The 16,880-nt window shown below is 38.8% G+C and overlaps 1 protein-coding gene across 1 annotated transcript in view; it reads right to left on the bottom strand.

Moving 5' to 3' along the window:
* The window catches only part of prkci (protein kinase C, iota), a 41,733-nt gene that overhangs the window by 20,215 nt on the left and 4,638 nt on the right, over positions 1-16,880 (bottom strand). The window contains exons 2-5 of the mRNA XM_042497331.2: positions 8,632-8,753; positions 5,443-5,532; positions 2,695-2,745; positions 1,762-1,847 (exon numbers count right to left, since the gene is read on the bottom strand). Of these exons, the coding sequence (XP_042353265.1) occupies positions 1,762-1,847; positions 2,695-2,745; positions 5,443-5,532; positions 8,632-8,753 (349 nt within the window). The remainder of the gene's footprint in view (positions 1-1,761; positions 1,848-2,694; positions 2,746-5,442; positions 5,533-8,631; positions 8,754-16,880) is intronic.

The raw sequence follows: 16,880 nt of genomic DNA on the forward strand, positions 1-16,880 counted from the left end.
TATATTATGTGCACGATAACATGCAATTTTGGTTGATGAATTGAAATGGGATTTAAAATTTAGATAGGAATCTCACATAGTATATAACAATTATTTTTAAATTTTACTGTTGCTTTTGTTTTGTTTGGTTTTTTTTGCTTCTACACATGTAAATCAGTCAAAATATATATTAAGTTTCTTGTCATTATTTTCCTTGTATTTCTTTCTTTAGTGTGTGTCCTTTTCTGATGTATTTTATAGCCCGATTAAACTGTCTGAAGTTGAAAATGCTAGACTATACAAGGCTTGGGCTCTCTTCTTTCTATTAAACTTATTGCATGTAGTGCACAGAAGCAGCAGAGAGAGAACGTGGTGAATGACGGCATGTTTTTAACTTGGTAAATTAAGGATATATTTCGACCAAACCGGAGCTGGTGAGTGTTGGAACAGCAGACATACTAATTAGATAATTAGCAAGAGTAATCAAGGTGCTTTGGGGGAGCTTTATTTTCTTTGTCAAGTTTGAATGACGTGTTTTTTATGATAGATAATGAGGCAATTAAGCCTTGTCAGTTTTCCTTGACCAAGATAAAATGGAATTCAACAGGTGTACAGTTGTATTTCTTTGTTTATTAAGGAAAATTGGTTAGAGAATATTACTTTTCTTAACATTTTGTGGGTTTCTATTGTGTATTTATTAGTCTGAAAAGTTGAAAATAAGTAGCTCACTCGCTGTTTGGAGGGTGTGGCACAAAGTGTTTACGTTGTCATATACCATAAAACTAAAGTTAACATTTCAGGAAGGTATGAAGCATAACATACCACCTAAGCCTAGTCTATATGTGTGGGAATAAATTATTTTTTTTTAACCAAAATCAGTGTGCCTCAGATGTCTTTTAGACCACCAGGATTTACCATGGACCAGTCATTGCATCTTTTTCTTATGTGACTGTTTGCCTTAACCTTGAAGCGCGCCTGATTTTCTTACAATCACCTCCACCTAGTGTCTTGACCCAGTGCAGCACTCCCTAATGTATTCTTAGCAAGCACACATTATATTCAAGGAGACGCTACAGAGGCTGTGTGACACATGACGCCCCGCCGGTTTCAATCACATCACTCTGTGTCGCCACTTACTCCATCAATCAATACATCAAATCACGACAAATCACTTCAGGACTGTGGATGTCTCTCTCCTTTAACTACACATTCACTAACTAATGTGTTAAGATGTGTTTGACTGACAAAGCAGATATTCCCCAAATATAATTCAACAATGATAATGTTAAATACGTTAAGTACAGAGTGAAGGGCCTTACATTGCTATTAACAAATCCACACACATTTTTATGGACAAAATTTCCAAACTTTTCCATGATTTTTGAAGGACCCATAATGACATTTTTTTTCTTGCACAACTTGCCATACTTTTTTTCTATAAAAGATATTAAATTCAAACTTATTTAAATTATTTTCAAACATAATTTTAGCTAGCAGGCATACAGGAACGGAAAAACGAACGCAGAAGGACTAAACACACGTGATAGCAAACAAAATGTTGTCCTACATGAGCGCATATTAGAGCTCTGTTACATCGACAGCTGCAGAAAATTAATTTGTCGGTGTGTTAAATTATGCGGAAGGTTATCCACAAAAGATTATCATTACAATGACATTATACACAAGAAAAATCCATGACTTTTCCAAAACTTCCATGACTCTTCCAGGTGTTTCATGACTGCGGGAACCCTGTATAAAAAAAAATTCAGTGTCGTGTCTCACCCTGTTAAAGCGTTTGGCCTGAAAGGCGTGACCACTGGCGTAGTAAAGCTTCCTCCAGCGGCGAGCTCCACGTCGATATATAGACTCTGTGAAAAGAGGAAAAGGCTGCTTTACCTGTCTGTGCATTTGTGTATAAGTGTAGAAAAATTTGACTCTTAAGAGCCTCAATCTTTCTTCTGAACTGTTATTTTCTCCAACATTAGGAAATTATTTCATTTTACTGCTGCTCAGCCAAATTAAGGCCAAAGTCAACAATCAAACAGCATTTTATGAAGGTTTTACACAGCACAGATTTGAATTGTGGGTGGTTAATAAAGTTTATATGGACTTAGATAAGGATCAATAAGATTTTGAGCTTGTAAAACTATTCATAAATGGATGGTTTTTAAAGGCTGTGGATGTATTACATTTTACAGGCCTCTAGGTTCCACTGTTGACACTGAAGTTATACATGCAAGGATTGAAGCTTCACTTTTAGCCCTGTTCTTTTCAAAATTCATATTTATGAGTTTAGGGTGTGTTCAGTGTCACGTACACTGTGGGAACTTTTAAGTTTCACACAGTTTTCGACTTTTAATCTGTGGTCTGATGTGTAAAAAAGATTTTTCTCTCACCTCACTCAATTTTTTTCCACAGATACAAATATTTTTTACACATTTGCAAACTTGAATTTCTCATGCATGCAGAGTTTTCTTTTTTTTAGGTGCACAAAGGGTGATGCACAAGCACAGGCTTTTTATTTATGGACACTGTTTCACAAACTCAAAAGTCTTTTTGATTCTTAATAATTTGAGTGAACCATTTCTATTATAAAATTCTCCTGAGTGAAAGAATTTGTTAAAATGTTTTTTTTTAATGGAAATTAAATGTAGTGGGTTTCTTTAGAGCCCCTGCAAATAAGGTAAAACTATGAGGGAAATTTGTTTTACTCACTGTCTTCTCCCGGACAAGGCATGCCAGGTTTCTCTGGTACACACGGGAACACTGCAGAGCAAAACAAACAGTTACAGTTACATTAAAAGTCTATTTCATCTAAAGGAGGAGAGGCTGACAGCATTACTGTGAAGGTGTTTATATGCTGCTGAGAACATTTCATTTCTTCTCACCATGACGGCAGTGTTTCCTGTATATGCACCTAGCAGTGCTGAAATATGACCTCTGCTGCTGATTTTTTATTTTTATGAGCGGAGAGAAGTTCTCTGTCCTGTCTTTAGAAACGGTTATATCATTTTGCACTACGAAAGCTTCATCACCTTATACACCTGTAAGTAAATTACAAGTAAATTGTTGCTATAAATAAAACAACCAGCACCAGGTAGATGTCAGCAATAAAGGAAGCAATGCTCATTATTCAGATCATCAGTCCAATAGATACACGCTGCAATAAAAATGACAAAATGAAATGAGATGAACAGACTGAAAACATTATCTCACTGGAGAAAACAGATGCTGACAGAGTTTGACTTTTGGGACATATCTATCAGATTAAAATATATATTTATAAATTATATAATTAATAAATCACAATTTATCTTATTGAAATCCTCAGCATATTGCAAAATATTTAAAATTGCAATAATATGGTATCGTGAGTACAGTATCATGATAATGTCATATTGTGGAGCCTCTGGTGATTCCCACCCCTACTGTATGTATGTAACTACTGGAGACTGCATCGTCTTAAACAATAATACTTTTGACAAGGGTTGCAATAGTATAACCATCTAAGAAAATATCACGGTTTCAGTGTCATCAAATTACAGAATTATTAGCGGTCAGAATGACCTTTAAAGGAATGAATGAATGTTTTGTAACTATAATTAAGACCTGAAATATTTTTTTAATGGAAGTATGTGTAAGAAGTCTCAGATTTGAAAATAATGTAAAATTAATAAATAAAAATAAAGGTGAGATTCTCCGTCTGGTGCTTTTTTTTCTCTCTCGATAGCATAGATACGCAAATGTACATGGGATGACAATCATCAACTTTCATATCCCGGTATACCCTACATCCAGTACAAACTCTACTTTTGACCATCGTGAACAGCAGGTTTTCCACATATTCGGATCATACATTTAGAGTGCTCGTTACAGTGCACAAATGTGCTGTTTGTACTTCGACACTTAGGTGTCTGTTGCCAGCAGTTTGCAAAAAAATTGTGCATTTCACTTCTCCTGCTAGAACTCCATCCTCGGGAAAACATCGCTTCCTGTAGCAAACCTGACGCCTCGAGCGATTCATTTTGAAATTCACTCATTTTGTTTTTATGACGGTGCAACCTTGTTTGTGTGTGTGAAACATACAGTGAAGTTGGAAAAGACAATCTTTAAGAAGACGATGAAGACTGTGTGTGTGAGAGAGATTTCCAGCTAAACCGGGGCAGTGTGAGTCAGAGACGAGGCGTGGGCTACAGTCGACAAGCTCGTTAACGAGCAGACCTGGCAACCCCCCGCGGCACCGTCACATCCTCCCCTTCACCCTCCCTCCTCTGCTCATCTTCTGCTGTCTTGCCGGCATCCACTGTACTCTTGACCCCTCACCTCTGATTTGATTAAAACTTTACATTAACCGCACAGCGCCCGTCCCCTCTAGCCCCAGGTTACATCCTTAAATACACACAAAGCCTGTCAATCAAATGTTCCATATGGCTCCACATGTATGACCCCCCTCCCCCACCCTGCGTCTGAGTAAGCCCTGACCTCTAGACTTATGAAGTTGTACAACTATTTGTCAAGAAGGCTGAGCTCAGACGAGGATGTGAAGTCGCTCAAGGGCCCACAGACAGACGTCAACAGCGGAAGTAATGTTGTTTTCACAGGTCAGTGCGGCATTAACCGTGCGTTTGATGTCTCTTTGTTGTGTACAGTATCTAGCCGTCTGTTTTTCTAGATTTAGTCAGACATGTAAATGCACAGAGAGACTTAAAAAAAAAAGAACCTAAAAACAAACAGCATAAGGTTGCCATCAAACGCAGAGATTTTTGGATTTGTGGTGAACCAAATCTAAATGTGTGCTCTACATTTTTGTGGCCCCACATAACGCCAGAAAAAGACAAGAATCCCACTCAAACCATTTTCAGGCAAATAAACAGCTGCCGAAGTAAACCACATCTAAATGTCTGTTTTGCACTATTGTTGGACTGTGTTGATCAGATTTCCTACATATTTTGTATTCCCAGAACTACCAGGGGCGCTCTGAGAATAGTGGGTTCCTCAGCTAACTTTGGACTTAAAGGGATAGTTCACCCAAAAATGAAAATTGAGTCATTTTTTTACTCACCCTAATGCCGATGGAAAGTAGAGTGAAGTTTTATAGTCCACAAAACACTTTCTGGTAGCATGTAAACACTGGCATGAAGATACTGCGAGCTTTTGTTGGTCTTGTGGGTGCTTGCATACATGAGCATGGCTCCTGCACTATTGGAACCACGGGGCTAAAAAACATGGTGTCAGTAACATTTATCAAAACAACTTGGCACGCTGGGGCTTTAGGACACTTTGGATGAGCAGTACGGAGACATTTTGTGGTTCTAGTATGTATTTTTTTAACATCACCATTTGCTTTATTTGTTTGGTAGATGAGTGCGGGCCTTTTCCCTGTGAAACTCCGGCAGTGTTTTATTTATATTGAAATCTAGTTATGTTATAAATACAGCTTGTGTGAAAAGCAGTAAGGCTCACCGTGGATAATGAGCTCCGAGTCTTTGTTGACTTCGTAGAGACGCAGAGCTTCTTCCAGCTCCAGCTGAGACGACACGGTGCAGGGGTCACCTGACAGCAGAGGAGAGGCAAGATGTCATTCAACACAATAAAAACAGTAACCAGGTTACTGGGAGGAATCAGGTTAGAAACCAGAGAGTGGTTTTACATCCTCTGACCTCGGTCCTACATTTACAAGAGCTTCATTTCTCCTCTACAACCATACTAGTGAGATGCTGCAGCTTGAAGCTAATATTTAATTTATATTATATTATATTTTAATTTATTCCAGGAGTGCATGCAGATTTTAACATTTACCATAAAATACAAAAGCCAGATATTAGTAATAAGTGGGAAAGGGGCTTCAGGTATTTCAGTTTGAGAGAGACCCTGCATTTAATTATTTAAGATACAAATATAACTGCAATAATTTGTTGACTAAACAACTAGTTGATCAACAGAATATTAATAATCCTTGATAATCATATAGTGGTTTCAGGGTAAAATCATAAGCAAAAAAAGGAGACCATTTGCCAGTTTTTGTGACACAAAAATAAGGATTTGATGCTCTGATGCTTTGATGTTCTTTGTCGTACATGATAGGAAACTAAATATTTTTGGGTTTTGGAGAGTTTGTTGGACAAAGCGAGACATGTGAAGATATAACCTTGCATTCTGGCATTTTTTACTTTTCAAAAAAATCATTGGCAGATTAACTGAAAATGAAAAAGTAGCAGCCCTATGTACAAGGACACATGACTTAAGATTTATAAAAAAAAAATTCATTTCTTCCCCCTGCACTGTTCGAAACATTTTCTGTCTCAAGTTTTTGTTAGAAAATCTAACAATCCAAGACCTTTTTGTGCTTCTCATTCAGGGGCTATACTTGTGAACACCTTCAGCACATTATCTTTTCTCACTATTACTGTATTTGACAGCTGCCATTCTTTTTTCTTTGCATTATATCGTTCACATGCAAACATTTTAAAAACCCTGTCAGAGATCTAAGAAGGGGAAAAATGTTTCTCATTTGCACGACATTTAAGAAGTCTGTTAATTGCAGGCAAATTAGACACAATTGAGTGACAAACATTTTGTGGTTACCAGAGAACGGATGTGAGTGTAAAAGGTGAGTCATACAGTTGACATGACATTTAAAAAAAAAAACTTGTTACACATGAGCTTTAAGTAAACTGAATAGTGTGAGAACATGTTGTGTCAGTCAATGCTGCCATTTAAAGTAGTCTTGTTTAAATCATACACGCCTAATTTGCACAGTGATCAATCTATGTCAATAATTAAAATACCACTCAGATGCAGATCTAATTATCTCCTTATCACTAACAGACAGAGTCAGGTGTCGGCGTGACACACTCAGGGAGAGGCAGCATGAGACAACCATGAGGCCATTGACTCTATTTTTAGTGGCCTATCTAACTAATCTCAACTACAAACCAACGACTTTATAAATAGCTCCTGAACAGAAACTATGACACACTGTGTGTGTTTAAAAAATGACTGCTGGAGGTTGACGGAGAACTAGTGGGTGGACTGAGACAATCATCACTTCTGGTTTTATCTGTACTGAAAAGTTATTAGGTTTTTGAGTCCATGTACGGTAAAAGATATTACAAACTGGAACATAAACAAACTATTTACGGTACATTTTAAACAGTGCTGGTATGAATGCCTCATTAACCAGTCTAACCTGACTCACATCAGTAAGTTCAGTAAACTTTTCTCCACTAAATGTTTTAGCACTTTCCCCTTAAACTTTGCCTTACTTAACCAAGACCTTTAATCTATTTTTTTTCCTGGTGTGGTTTGGTTTGGGGTAAGGGATCACATTTTTCTCATGAGAACCCTCTCACAGGTGGCGCTATGGATTAGAGTCTGACTGATGAGGGATTTTTGAGGATGCTATGCAACCAATACTATTTTTTTATTTTTTTTTAAATCTGACAGAAATATTAGTTTTCTTACATCAACACCAGTGCTGGGCAGTATGTAGAAAATCAAACATCACAATCTTTTTGACCAAATCCTTGATATCAGTATTATGACAGTAGTGTACAGTTGAGTTCTGGTGCTTTCACAAAAAATTAACACCATGACATTTTTGATAAATAATCATCAGTAATGTCAATAAAATGACTAAGTGGGTAAAGGCAAATATTAGAACAGCTAGAACATAACTTAACTGTAATGCAACCTTTAAAACCAAGAACAAAAACAACACTCATAATATCAAAAATCTATGATATGTAGTTTTATATTACAATCTTTGTCTTTTTAAAAAAAAAAAAAAAAAAAAGGATGTCCAGCTAGCCACAAGCAACCAGTTACTACTAGTCTGCCTGAGGCACGTATTGTTAAATGATCACTAATAGTTTTGGTTTGTGCTTACATTAATTACAACTAAACTTTTTATAACATGGAGAAATAAAGCGCAGAATTCCTTCTGTAGGAAAATTCCACTTTACATTTTTTGATTTATGGCAGATGACATGAAAAAAACAGACCTGTTGATGGTATTTTATTTTAAATCTTTAAACCAGTGTTACAGAAGTATTAATTAATTACACAGGTATATTCTCTAATTACGGAGATAATGACCTGAGTTCACATTGCGGGTCTGTGTGTGTGTTGTTTCCATGGCTGAGGCAGCAGGAGACACAGCTAGAGTACTTCATTACCACCATCAAGCAGCTTTTCCTTCTCAGACAGGCTAATGACTCCAGTGACTGTATGTGGGTGGCTACCAGTGGGAGCTGATCTGAGTCTAATGAGTTTGGTCAGGTTGACCTTATCCACAGCAGAGCGGTCTGACGGCTCCATCTTTCCTATGACACTATTACTGCTGCCTGACTAACTGACTGACAACCAGGTATTGGGCTGTACCCTTTCACGCCTGACGAGAAAAGACTGAGCCTTACAGTCAAGTGCGTGTCCATTTGAGCATGTGTTCATACTAACACATGGCACTGCTAAATGCTGGCAAACGTCGCTGCTGGGCTCTAAAGCTGTTAAATCTTGATGATGTCACATGTGATTACAGTTTGATTCTTGTTTTGTAAATAAATTCCCCCTGTAAGGTACGTTTTGGCTGTTGTCTGATGCCTCCTCTTACAGCACAGATTAGGAGAAGCAGTAAAAGATGGAGAGACTTACCTTCCTCGTCAATCCACTTCATGGTGAAAAGCTGGTCGTTGTCCATGGAGCACATGTCCTTCACCTCCCCGTACAGACCCTCGTATGAGATGGACGGCTCAAAATGAGTGATCATGATGTCCCTGCAGACAATACAGATAGGTCAAGTATTTTATTTTGACTTCTTGCAATTATTCTTGATGCAACAATCCAAAGTGTGGAATTGTGTTGCACTGCTTCATCAGACTGACAGCAAACCCTGCTACACATTATATGTAAACAGCTACGCAGACATTTAATTTGTAAAAATAGTAGCACTGGTAATTAAATTGGTATTTGACAGATACCAAAAGCTGGATGCACACAGCAAGAAAAAATCATATCATGCATTATAACAGATGTAGCCAGTAGCAAATAAATAAATAAAAATACATTTACCACCAAACAGAACAGACCAGAACTGTCTCATCAGTTTTTCTGAGGCTAAGGCAATAAATGCCATTAAAACATTTTAAAAGTTTATTTTTCTGAGTTGTCTTTTTTAGTTTACAATCTGTTCTATAGAATACTTACTAGAGCTAAACAGCAGATTAAAATTTTATCAAAATCTTTAGATGGCCCCCTGCAATTTTCAAATGTTAAGGGCAAAATGTGTGATGACAAATGACGAATTCCCAGATGCTGAGGTGACATCTTTATAATAAAGATCTACAATTAAAATAAACAGAAAACAATAATAGCTCAATAACAATAATAATAATAAATACTGGATTCATATTTTGGTCGTTAACGATAGACATCGATTTCAAACACTCGCTCTCTCCGATGCACTCAAAGAAAAACTCTGGCGCACACCAGACTTTTGATGGAGAGAAAAGGAGGTGAGAAAGCGTACTTTCCCCCCAAACCCTGCTGTGTGTGAGTCACAGTCTCGCAGTCTGTCACATTTATGTGTGCATTCATCTGTACAGCATGATTGTGGGTGTGAGAAAGAGAGCAACAAAAAAAAAAGAGTGAGAAAGGCTGAGAAAAGAGTGAGAGAGAGCCGAATGAATCACAGGCGATGGTGGTTGTAGTTGTATTCTGAGCGCTTTGGTTGCTGTTCACTGCTGCTGCACTCCATCACTTCCTGAAAAGCAGTCAAAACACTCAGCTTACTGCCCTAATCAACAAGTACATCACTGTCTGCCTCTTCATCTCACACATGCATTCAAATATGATGGTGAGACATGAGAGAAGGAGTAGTGATGGTTGACAGAGCATCTATCCCTGATAATCTGTCCCTCATCATTTCATGGTGGTGATAGGATTGATGTCGCCTGCTCCCAGCCTTTTGGCCAGGCGCAGTAATGTTTACAACCCGAGGATGGGGGGTGGAGATGGTGCATGCTTTGCTTTTACAGGTCTGCAGGCGACAGCGGTTTGAGCTCATTTGTGAGCTGACAGGACCAGCCAAAACAAACGGGATCACCTTGGTAAAAAGGGAAGTTAAGAGGAGCTAATGTGTAAAAGCCGTCCCACCAGCAAGAGCGTGACCCCCAAGGACAAGCACCTCTTACTCCCTTTACTGCCATCGTCAAAGATGGACCCAGGTTTTCATCAATGTGAGAGCTTTACAGCAGAATGATAAAATCCAAACACATGGAGCAAACAACGCACATTTTCAAGGTCATCTCCACTGTAAGTCCAAGGACAAAATATCGGACGTAAGGTCGCTGTGGGGTCAGTTACTGCCAGGAGCAAACACACAAATAACAGCAGACTATGATTTATTAGTGGCTGATTTTTTCAGTTTTACATTAAAGTCACAGCGAGATGGGATTAAGACCGTCTTTAGCGTCTGAACTGTGACACATTTCCCTGAGAAACCAAATATTTAATAGTTGTACAGTCAGAAAAAGGATTAAAATCAAATCATTTGATCCGACCGCTAAATGGACGATTTTGAGTTTAGCATGATCCAGAGGGACTGCTGGCTCCACAGACAACTCCCTTAAATCAGGAGGATGAATGAATGACCAAATTAGACCTCAGCCACATTGTTTTGAAAATGAAACCAAAGCTAATGAGCCACAACAAATTCGCACATACATCCATACAAGCACAATCACATATATGCACGGGCACAGACAGGTACACACACACATCTATCCAAACATGTACACGTGAGAGACGGACATACAAATGGAAACACAATCATACAAGCACAGACACACCTCAGTATTTGCTCATTCATCGAAATATTGTTTCTGGTATTGTTTTTGCTTATTTACTTCTCTTCTTTTTTTCTCAGTGTGTGTTTATGTATCAAAGTATACATATATGCATATGTATGCAGGACAGCACCATGGGCAGGAAGGGTGTGATATTTCAAAGATGTGCTATATGTAATACCCACAACAGGAGATTTACAAAGCAGCAAGCAGCGAACCCAAAGAAGAAAAACATAAATCGAAAATGTCCACAAATTGTGAAAAATAATGAGGTCCAGGAGCTCCTTACTCTGAACAGAGAACAAGATCAGCCACCATATAAAGAGAGACGGTAAATGATTGTTATTGCCATGTTATGCTATTAATGTGGTTTAAAAAGCGCTGCTGAAATATATGTCACACTAGAGGCCAACGCTGTTAGTTACTGTGAGTTACTCCTCTTTTACTATCGTAATGTCTGCATGCTATCTGAAAAATCACACAATGGAGCACCACAATGCTGCCATTGTTTGTTTCTGTGTAAAACAAAGCAAAGGTGGCGCAAAGAAGAGATTTAGTAGCGGCTCTATCGTGCCATCTCTGTGTAAAAAGAGCGTTTTTTTCTGGCATGTTTTGTTCAAAGGTGAACAAAATGACTAGAAAAGTAATCTAAAAGGCAACAAAAGGCATGAACCAAAAATGAAACAAAAAAATTCCAGTCCACATCAGGATACTAAAGATGACAATTTATTGACAGCTTATACCATAAAAGAAGCAAACTACGCATCTCGCATTTTGTTTCGTCAGATTCGCTCTGTGGTAAAAAAGCCTTTTTCATTTAATCTCGCCTTGAATGCCGAGCATCTAAAGAGTGCAGCTTCCTCCCGCACAGCATGTATTAAACTGTCTTGACTGAAAATCACACATCAAGAATGAATAAAGCGTTCTGAGCAAGAATACATTGACGTAAGTCTCAGACTGATGCCTCCTCCTCCTTCCTCCTTCTCTTTTCTCACCCTCTTCCTCCATCCTGCTGGTGTTAATCATTGCCTGAGAGGGAGGGGGGAGAAAAAGCCTGGCAACTACACTCCTCTGGGACCAGCACGGCAGCTCTGCTTCCTCCTAGAGCCCTGATAACATCAGAAGATACACACACACAAACATTAAACTACAGGTTCCCACGCTTTGACTGTTGACAATCCAGCCGGCGTATTAATGCCAGCAGGCGACTTCAACTCCCTCCAGTGTAACTGGACCAGAGCTGTGGGTGTTCATTAAACACTGTGTGTGTCTACACTGTAGTTAAAGTTTACCCACGTCTCAGGTGCCCCAAACAGCATCGTCTGTGACACGGATACAAGCTCAGCTAATGGATACAGCACTTACAGGAGAGTGGCAGAGACTACAAAGTGATTATTAGAAGCAGGATCGCAACATACTTCCACCCAGGTTTATTTATATAGCACATTTAAAAACAACCAGAGTTGACCAAAGTGCTTCACAAATAAAAGTGAGCAGCACACAAGTAGTAGTAAAGCATTTTTTAAAAAGGCACAATAACAACAATTGGGGAAAATACAAGTCAATATCATAATGTTCTTTGTAATATCACAGTGAACTGAATATGTCACTATCAGACTCTGGTAAACTCTCTGGTAAAATTTCAGATTCAGATTCATATTCAGAATACTTTATTAGTCCCAGAAGGGTAATTTATGCAGTCAACCCATCATATTTTGTGACAGCAAAGAAACAAAGCAACTAATTAAAAAATAATAATAATTGGCAGTTTAACTAATGATAAAATGGATTAGTGGAGCCCAAATTTACAGGCTTACTGTGTTTTGTGTGATCTTAAAATTAATATCTTTAGGTTTTGGACTGACAGAAAACTTGGGCATTTTCTCACTATTTTTGACTCTATTACAGTAAATGACTGCGGCTCTGCTGTATAGCACATTCTCCTTTATAATTTCAGCCCCTCTGACAGCAAGGTAATAACGCCTGATGTTTCTTCACAAAACTTAATAAAGACTACAGCTGAAATTATTAGTTTATCAAAAAAAAGATCAACAGAAAATTGACAGATAACAATTTTGATCATCGATAATTACTTTGGGTGATCTTTTAATTGAAGAATTTCAGCTTTTTTAGTGTGATATTGTGTTGTTATTTTGTGATCATGGATATTTAACAACATACCTTTAGGTTTTGGAGTTCTGGTTGGACAAAACAAGCATTTTGAAAATGTCATGTAGGACTTTGTGTCAGCCTGTGAGGGGCATTTTTTACAATTTACTGCCATTTTTATAGCCAAACAGATTAATCGAGAAAAAAAAAATCATCTGAAGATTGTTTACCAAAAATAATTGTGTGTTGCAGCCACAATAATGACTTATCCTAACTCAACTGAAGTGACGATATTGCCTTTTCTAGGCTGCCATGGTCTTTGAAGACTTCTGTGCCATTTTCTTCATTTTGAAAAACGCATCAGACAATACTGCATTTTTTAGCCATTAATAACGCAACATCATCAAACCGATTCATCTCAAAAGGAATCTAAAATTACACTGAAAAAGAAGAGACTTGTGTTAGACAAAAAGAAAATGAGCTGTGTGATTCCTCAGGGTGACTAAGGCCAAAGGATTTCACATTGAGAGACTGGGAGCTCATCACTGGTGAGTAACTGGGAGGAAGCAGCATTCCTGACAGACCTGGCATTCCTCTGCTCTGTGCCGTCCTACAGCACAGCTAAATTAAAGGAGGAGGAGGAGGAGGACGAGGAGGAGAGCGCTGGCCTGTGCCCCTGGCGTCTGTACTGCCGTGAGTAGGACTCTGCAGCCCCATCTGCCCAGCATGAAGCCATTCGTCACTGGTGAGCGCTCAAGCAGGAAGAAGGGTGCGGGTGCCTCTCTGGGCTTCCATGAACACCTCGGACCATCAATCTCTCTGTCACCGGCACCACGTATGCCCCCTGCAACACCTTCATACTACCACGTGCACACGCTCGGATGTCCAGAATCACACGCTAGCACTTCACACTAAACTTAGGTGTTTTTTTTTTTCATAACTCTACGCCTTCCTGGAATTTCACCGGGGTATGCGGTACATGTCCATATCTGTGTGTGATCCAAACCCTACTACTCAATACACAATACACTCACAAGATGTCAACAAAAGGTAACATCTTTACACCTATTTTGCTTATTAAACAGAGAAAGACAACCATACAACTTCTATAATGTTTCTCTCTTTTACCTAAGACTTCTCCATCCTGTTTTTTTTTTTTTTTAGGTCCATGTTACCAGATCACAGCAGCAGCCACGCTAATGGCACTCGCTCGCCACTCAGCTGCAGCACATGTAGAGAAACAGAGTCTCACTGACTTTCCACATGATGTGCTTGGTTTTCAGCAAAAACAGACTGTGAAAATGGACTTTTGATCATTATATTGACTCTATACCACCTTTTACATCAGTTTTCATGTCTTTATGTGGCACAGACATGAAGAAATACAATTTTATCTTTTTTTACTTAACCTTTCCTGTTTGTGTTTCAAAATAAAAACACTTCGATAATAACGTCAGTCAATCAACGTCAGTTGTTGAGACAAGGCATTTTACTGTGAATCATTTGCAGAGGAAAGCAGTAGTTCCCACAGCTTCATAAACGAGAGGGATTTGTGCTTTTAATTGTGGAAATACAGTAGTTATTACATTAAGCGTCTCTGCTACAGCAAACACTGCAAGTGTGAACACACACTGCACACGCATGCAGCGTGGCTGGGGCGTAACCTCCAGGGCATGTGATGGTCACTGCATGCAAACATCCTCAATACAACCTGAAGTTAATAGAAAGATGCATGACGGTATGTAAAATCACACCACTGGGATTTCTAAATAATTCCCTTGTAAACCGACATCACGGAAGCCTACTTCACACTAATATTTGAAGCAACATAAACACACTGAAGCAAATAGACTAATGTTGAAGCTGAAGTTACCAAAACAGCCAACAGGTCAGGGTGATTGAAACATAGACTCCAGGATGCGGTTGTCTCCAGGCAACACTGCCCTCCTGCTGCGGCGAACAGGAGGGTGCCTCGCTCCACACAGCACAATAGCACCAGCCAAACACGCGCCTGCTGAGCCATAGACAAGGTCACTCGAAAACGCCACACAGATACGTGTATGCAAACACTCGAGCTGTATTAAACACAATGTGCAGGATGTGAAGACGCCGCAACAGACAATACATCGCACGCATGTTAACAGCAGCTGAGACTCTGTGATACTCGTTAGTGAAGATGTGTGTCAGCGGAGGGGTGAGGGGTGCGCGACTTCGTGGTTCAATGCTTGAGGGGCTTTCAGAGTAAAAGTAAATGGCAAGACAAGGAACGCTTCCCGTATTTTAAACAAAGCCGAGCCTTGAAGCACTGATGCAGATGGCAGAGTCTTTGAAAGAGAAGAGCAACTCCTTTCAAAAGAGGAAAATGTCTGAACTGCTCCGTCGAGCCGGTGTAATCCCAGTTTCCTGCCAAACAACATGCCTTCCACAGGACTCCTGAAGTCAGCAAACATAAAGAAGCCCTGTGTTAGTCGGTGGGGGCAACTACACAAAATAATGTTTTTTTCTGGTCTGACATCGTCACACACAGGCAGTAAAACACAGAAATGTTTTGTTTTTCTAGAGGACCTGATACAGTAGCTATAACTTCAAGTTGCATGTCAACTTTAACTTCAGAAATAGACTGACAAAAAGGTTTTGTACGTCTAAAAAGACAAATCAGATCTATGGTAAGCTGACTGAAAACACAGAAAGAGGAGCGCATCAGAAGATTGCTTTCCTGAGCCCACACAAACAGATTCCTCCAACTAGAAAAAAAAACTGGTTAAAAATGTGACCAACACGTCAACAACTCCTGTTTATCCATTCTGGTAAAACACAGTCCTTCATGCTAACTAAAGAAAATAAGAAAGAATGCACAAATGTATTGCTTGGATAGGAATAATTACTCACATTACAACAATAAACGTCTTGATAAATTTGCTCCGTCTGCACATCATGTCAGACCTGCAGGATGAGGATCAAACTTCTTTTGATTAATTGAGGTGTCTATGTAAAGCCTTTTCCATTTTGGCTTCTTTTTCGGCTGTTAAAACATTATATATCTTCACATACATACACACAACAGGACTGTGAAACATGATGAAATATATCATCTGATGATAAAAAAAAAGTCTATTGTTTCCTATTATGCTATATTTTTTATTCCACTGACATTATCTGATAAGGCTTTGTGTCTGTCCGTGTGGCCTAGGGGACGTCTACAAAACACAGGGCACCAAAACAACCTAACACAGAGAAGCTGGAAAGCGATAATGAACACTGGGATTCTGCACAAGACACTGACACTGACCAGCCTACTCAAAACGAGGAGTAAATACCCAAAAGAGAGGCTACTTCTGTTGTTTGGACCTGGTTTGGGCATGAAAAGTCAAACACAGCACCACTATGACTTGCAAATACTATTAATATAGTCTGTTTCCAGCATACAGAAATAAATCATCATGTTTAATGGCGCTGCAGTAACAGTCTAACTTAATGAATAGTAGTGGCGGTAGATTGAGCAGGCGCAGCTTTGTGTTTTTCTACCTGCAGAGCTACAATCGCGACTATCTAGTCACATTTTGCGACCATGGAGCATCAGTGCGACTCGGAAATTTTTGTAATATATGAACCAGAGAGCTACAGTTTAACTTTGTGCCAGCGCTAACATCCAACTGCTGACCAGAAGTGTTGAGTCCACAGCAAAAACATCAACATTTCCTGCCTGAAACAAACCGGGTCTTTCAAAATTATCACAAAATGGGTTCTGCTTTGATTGATTTAATTAAATTAACTACTTTATTTAACTTTACTATAACAACATTATACTTAACGTTATTTAACATTATAACAGTATTTTATTAAAACTGTAGTTTATGTAACTTTATTTTATGGCAGTAGCTACTTTTTTTGTAACTGGTTAATTTAATTTTTTTTTATTTTAGTAATTTAGAGGAGATTTCAAAATAT

Source organism: Plectropomus leopardus, chromosome 12 (assembly GCF_026936395.1).
Source record: "Plectropomus leopardus strain MGB_pleo_1.0 chromosome 12, ASM2693639v1, whole genome shotgun sequence".
In the NCBI taxonomy this organism is placed as follows: Eukaryota; Metazoa; Chordata; class Actinopteri; order Perciformes; family Serranidae; genus Plectropomus; species Plectropomus leopardus.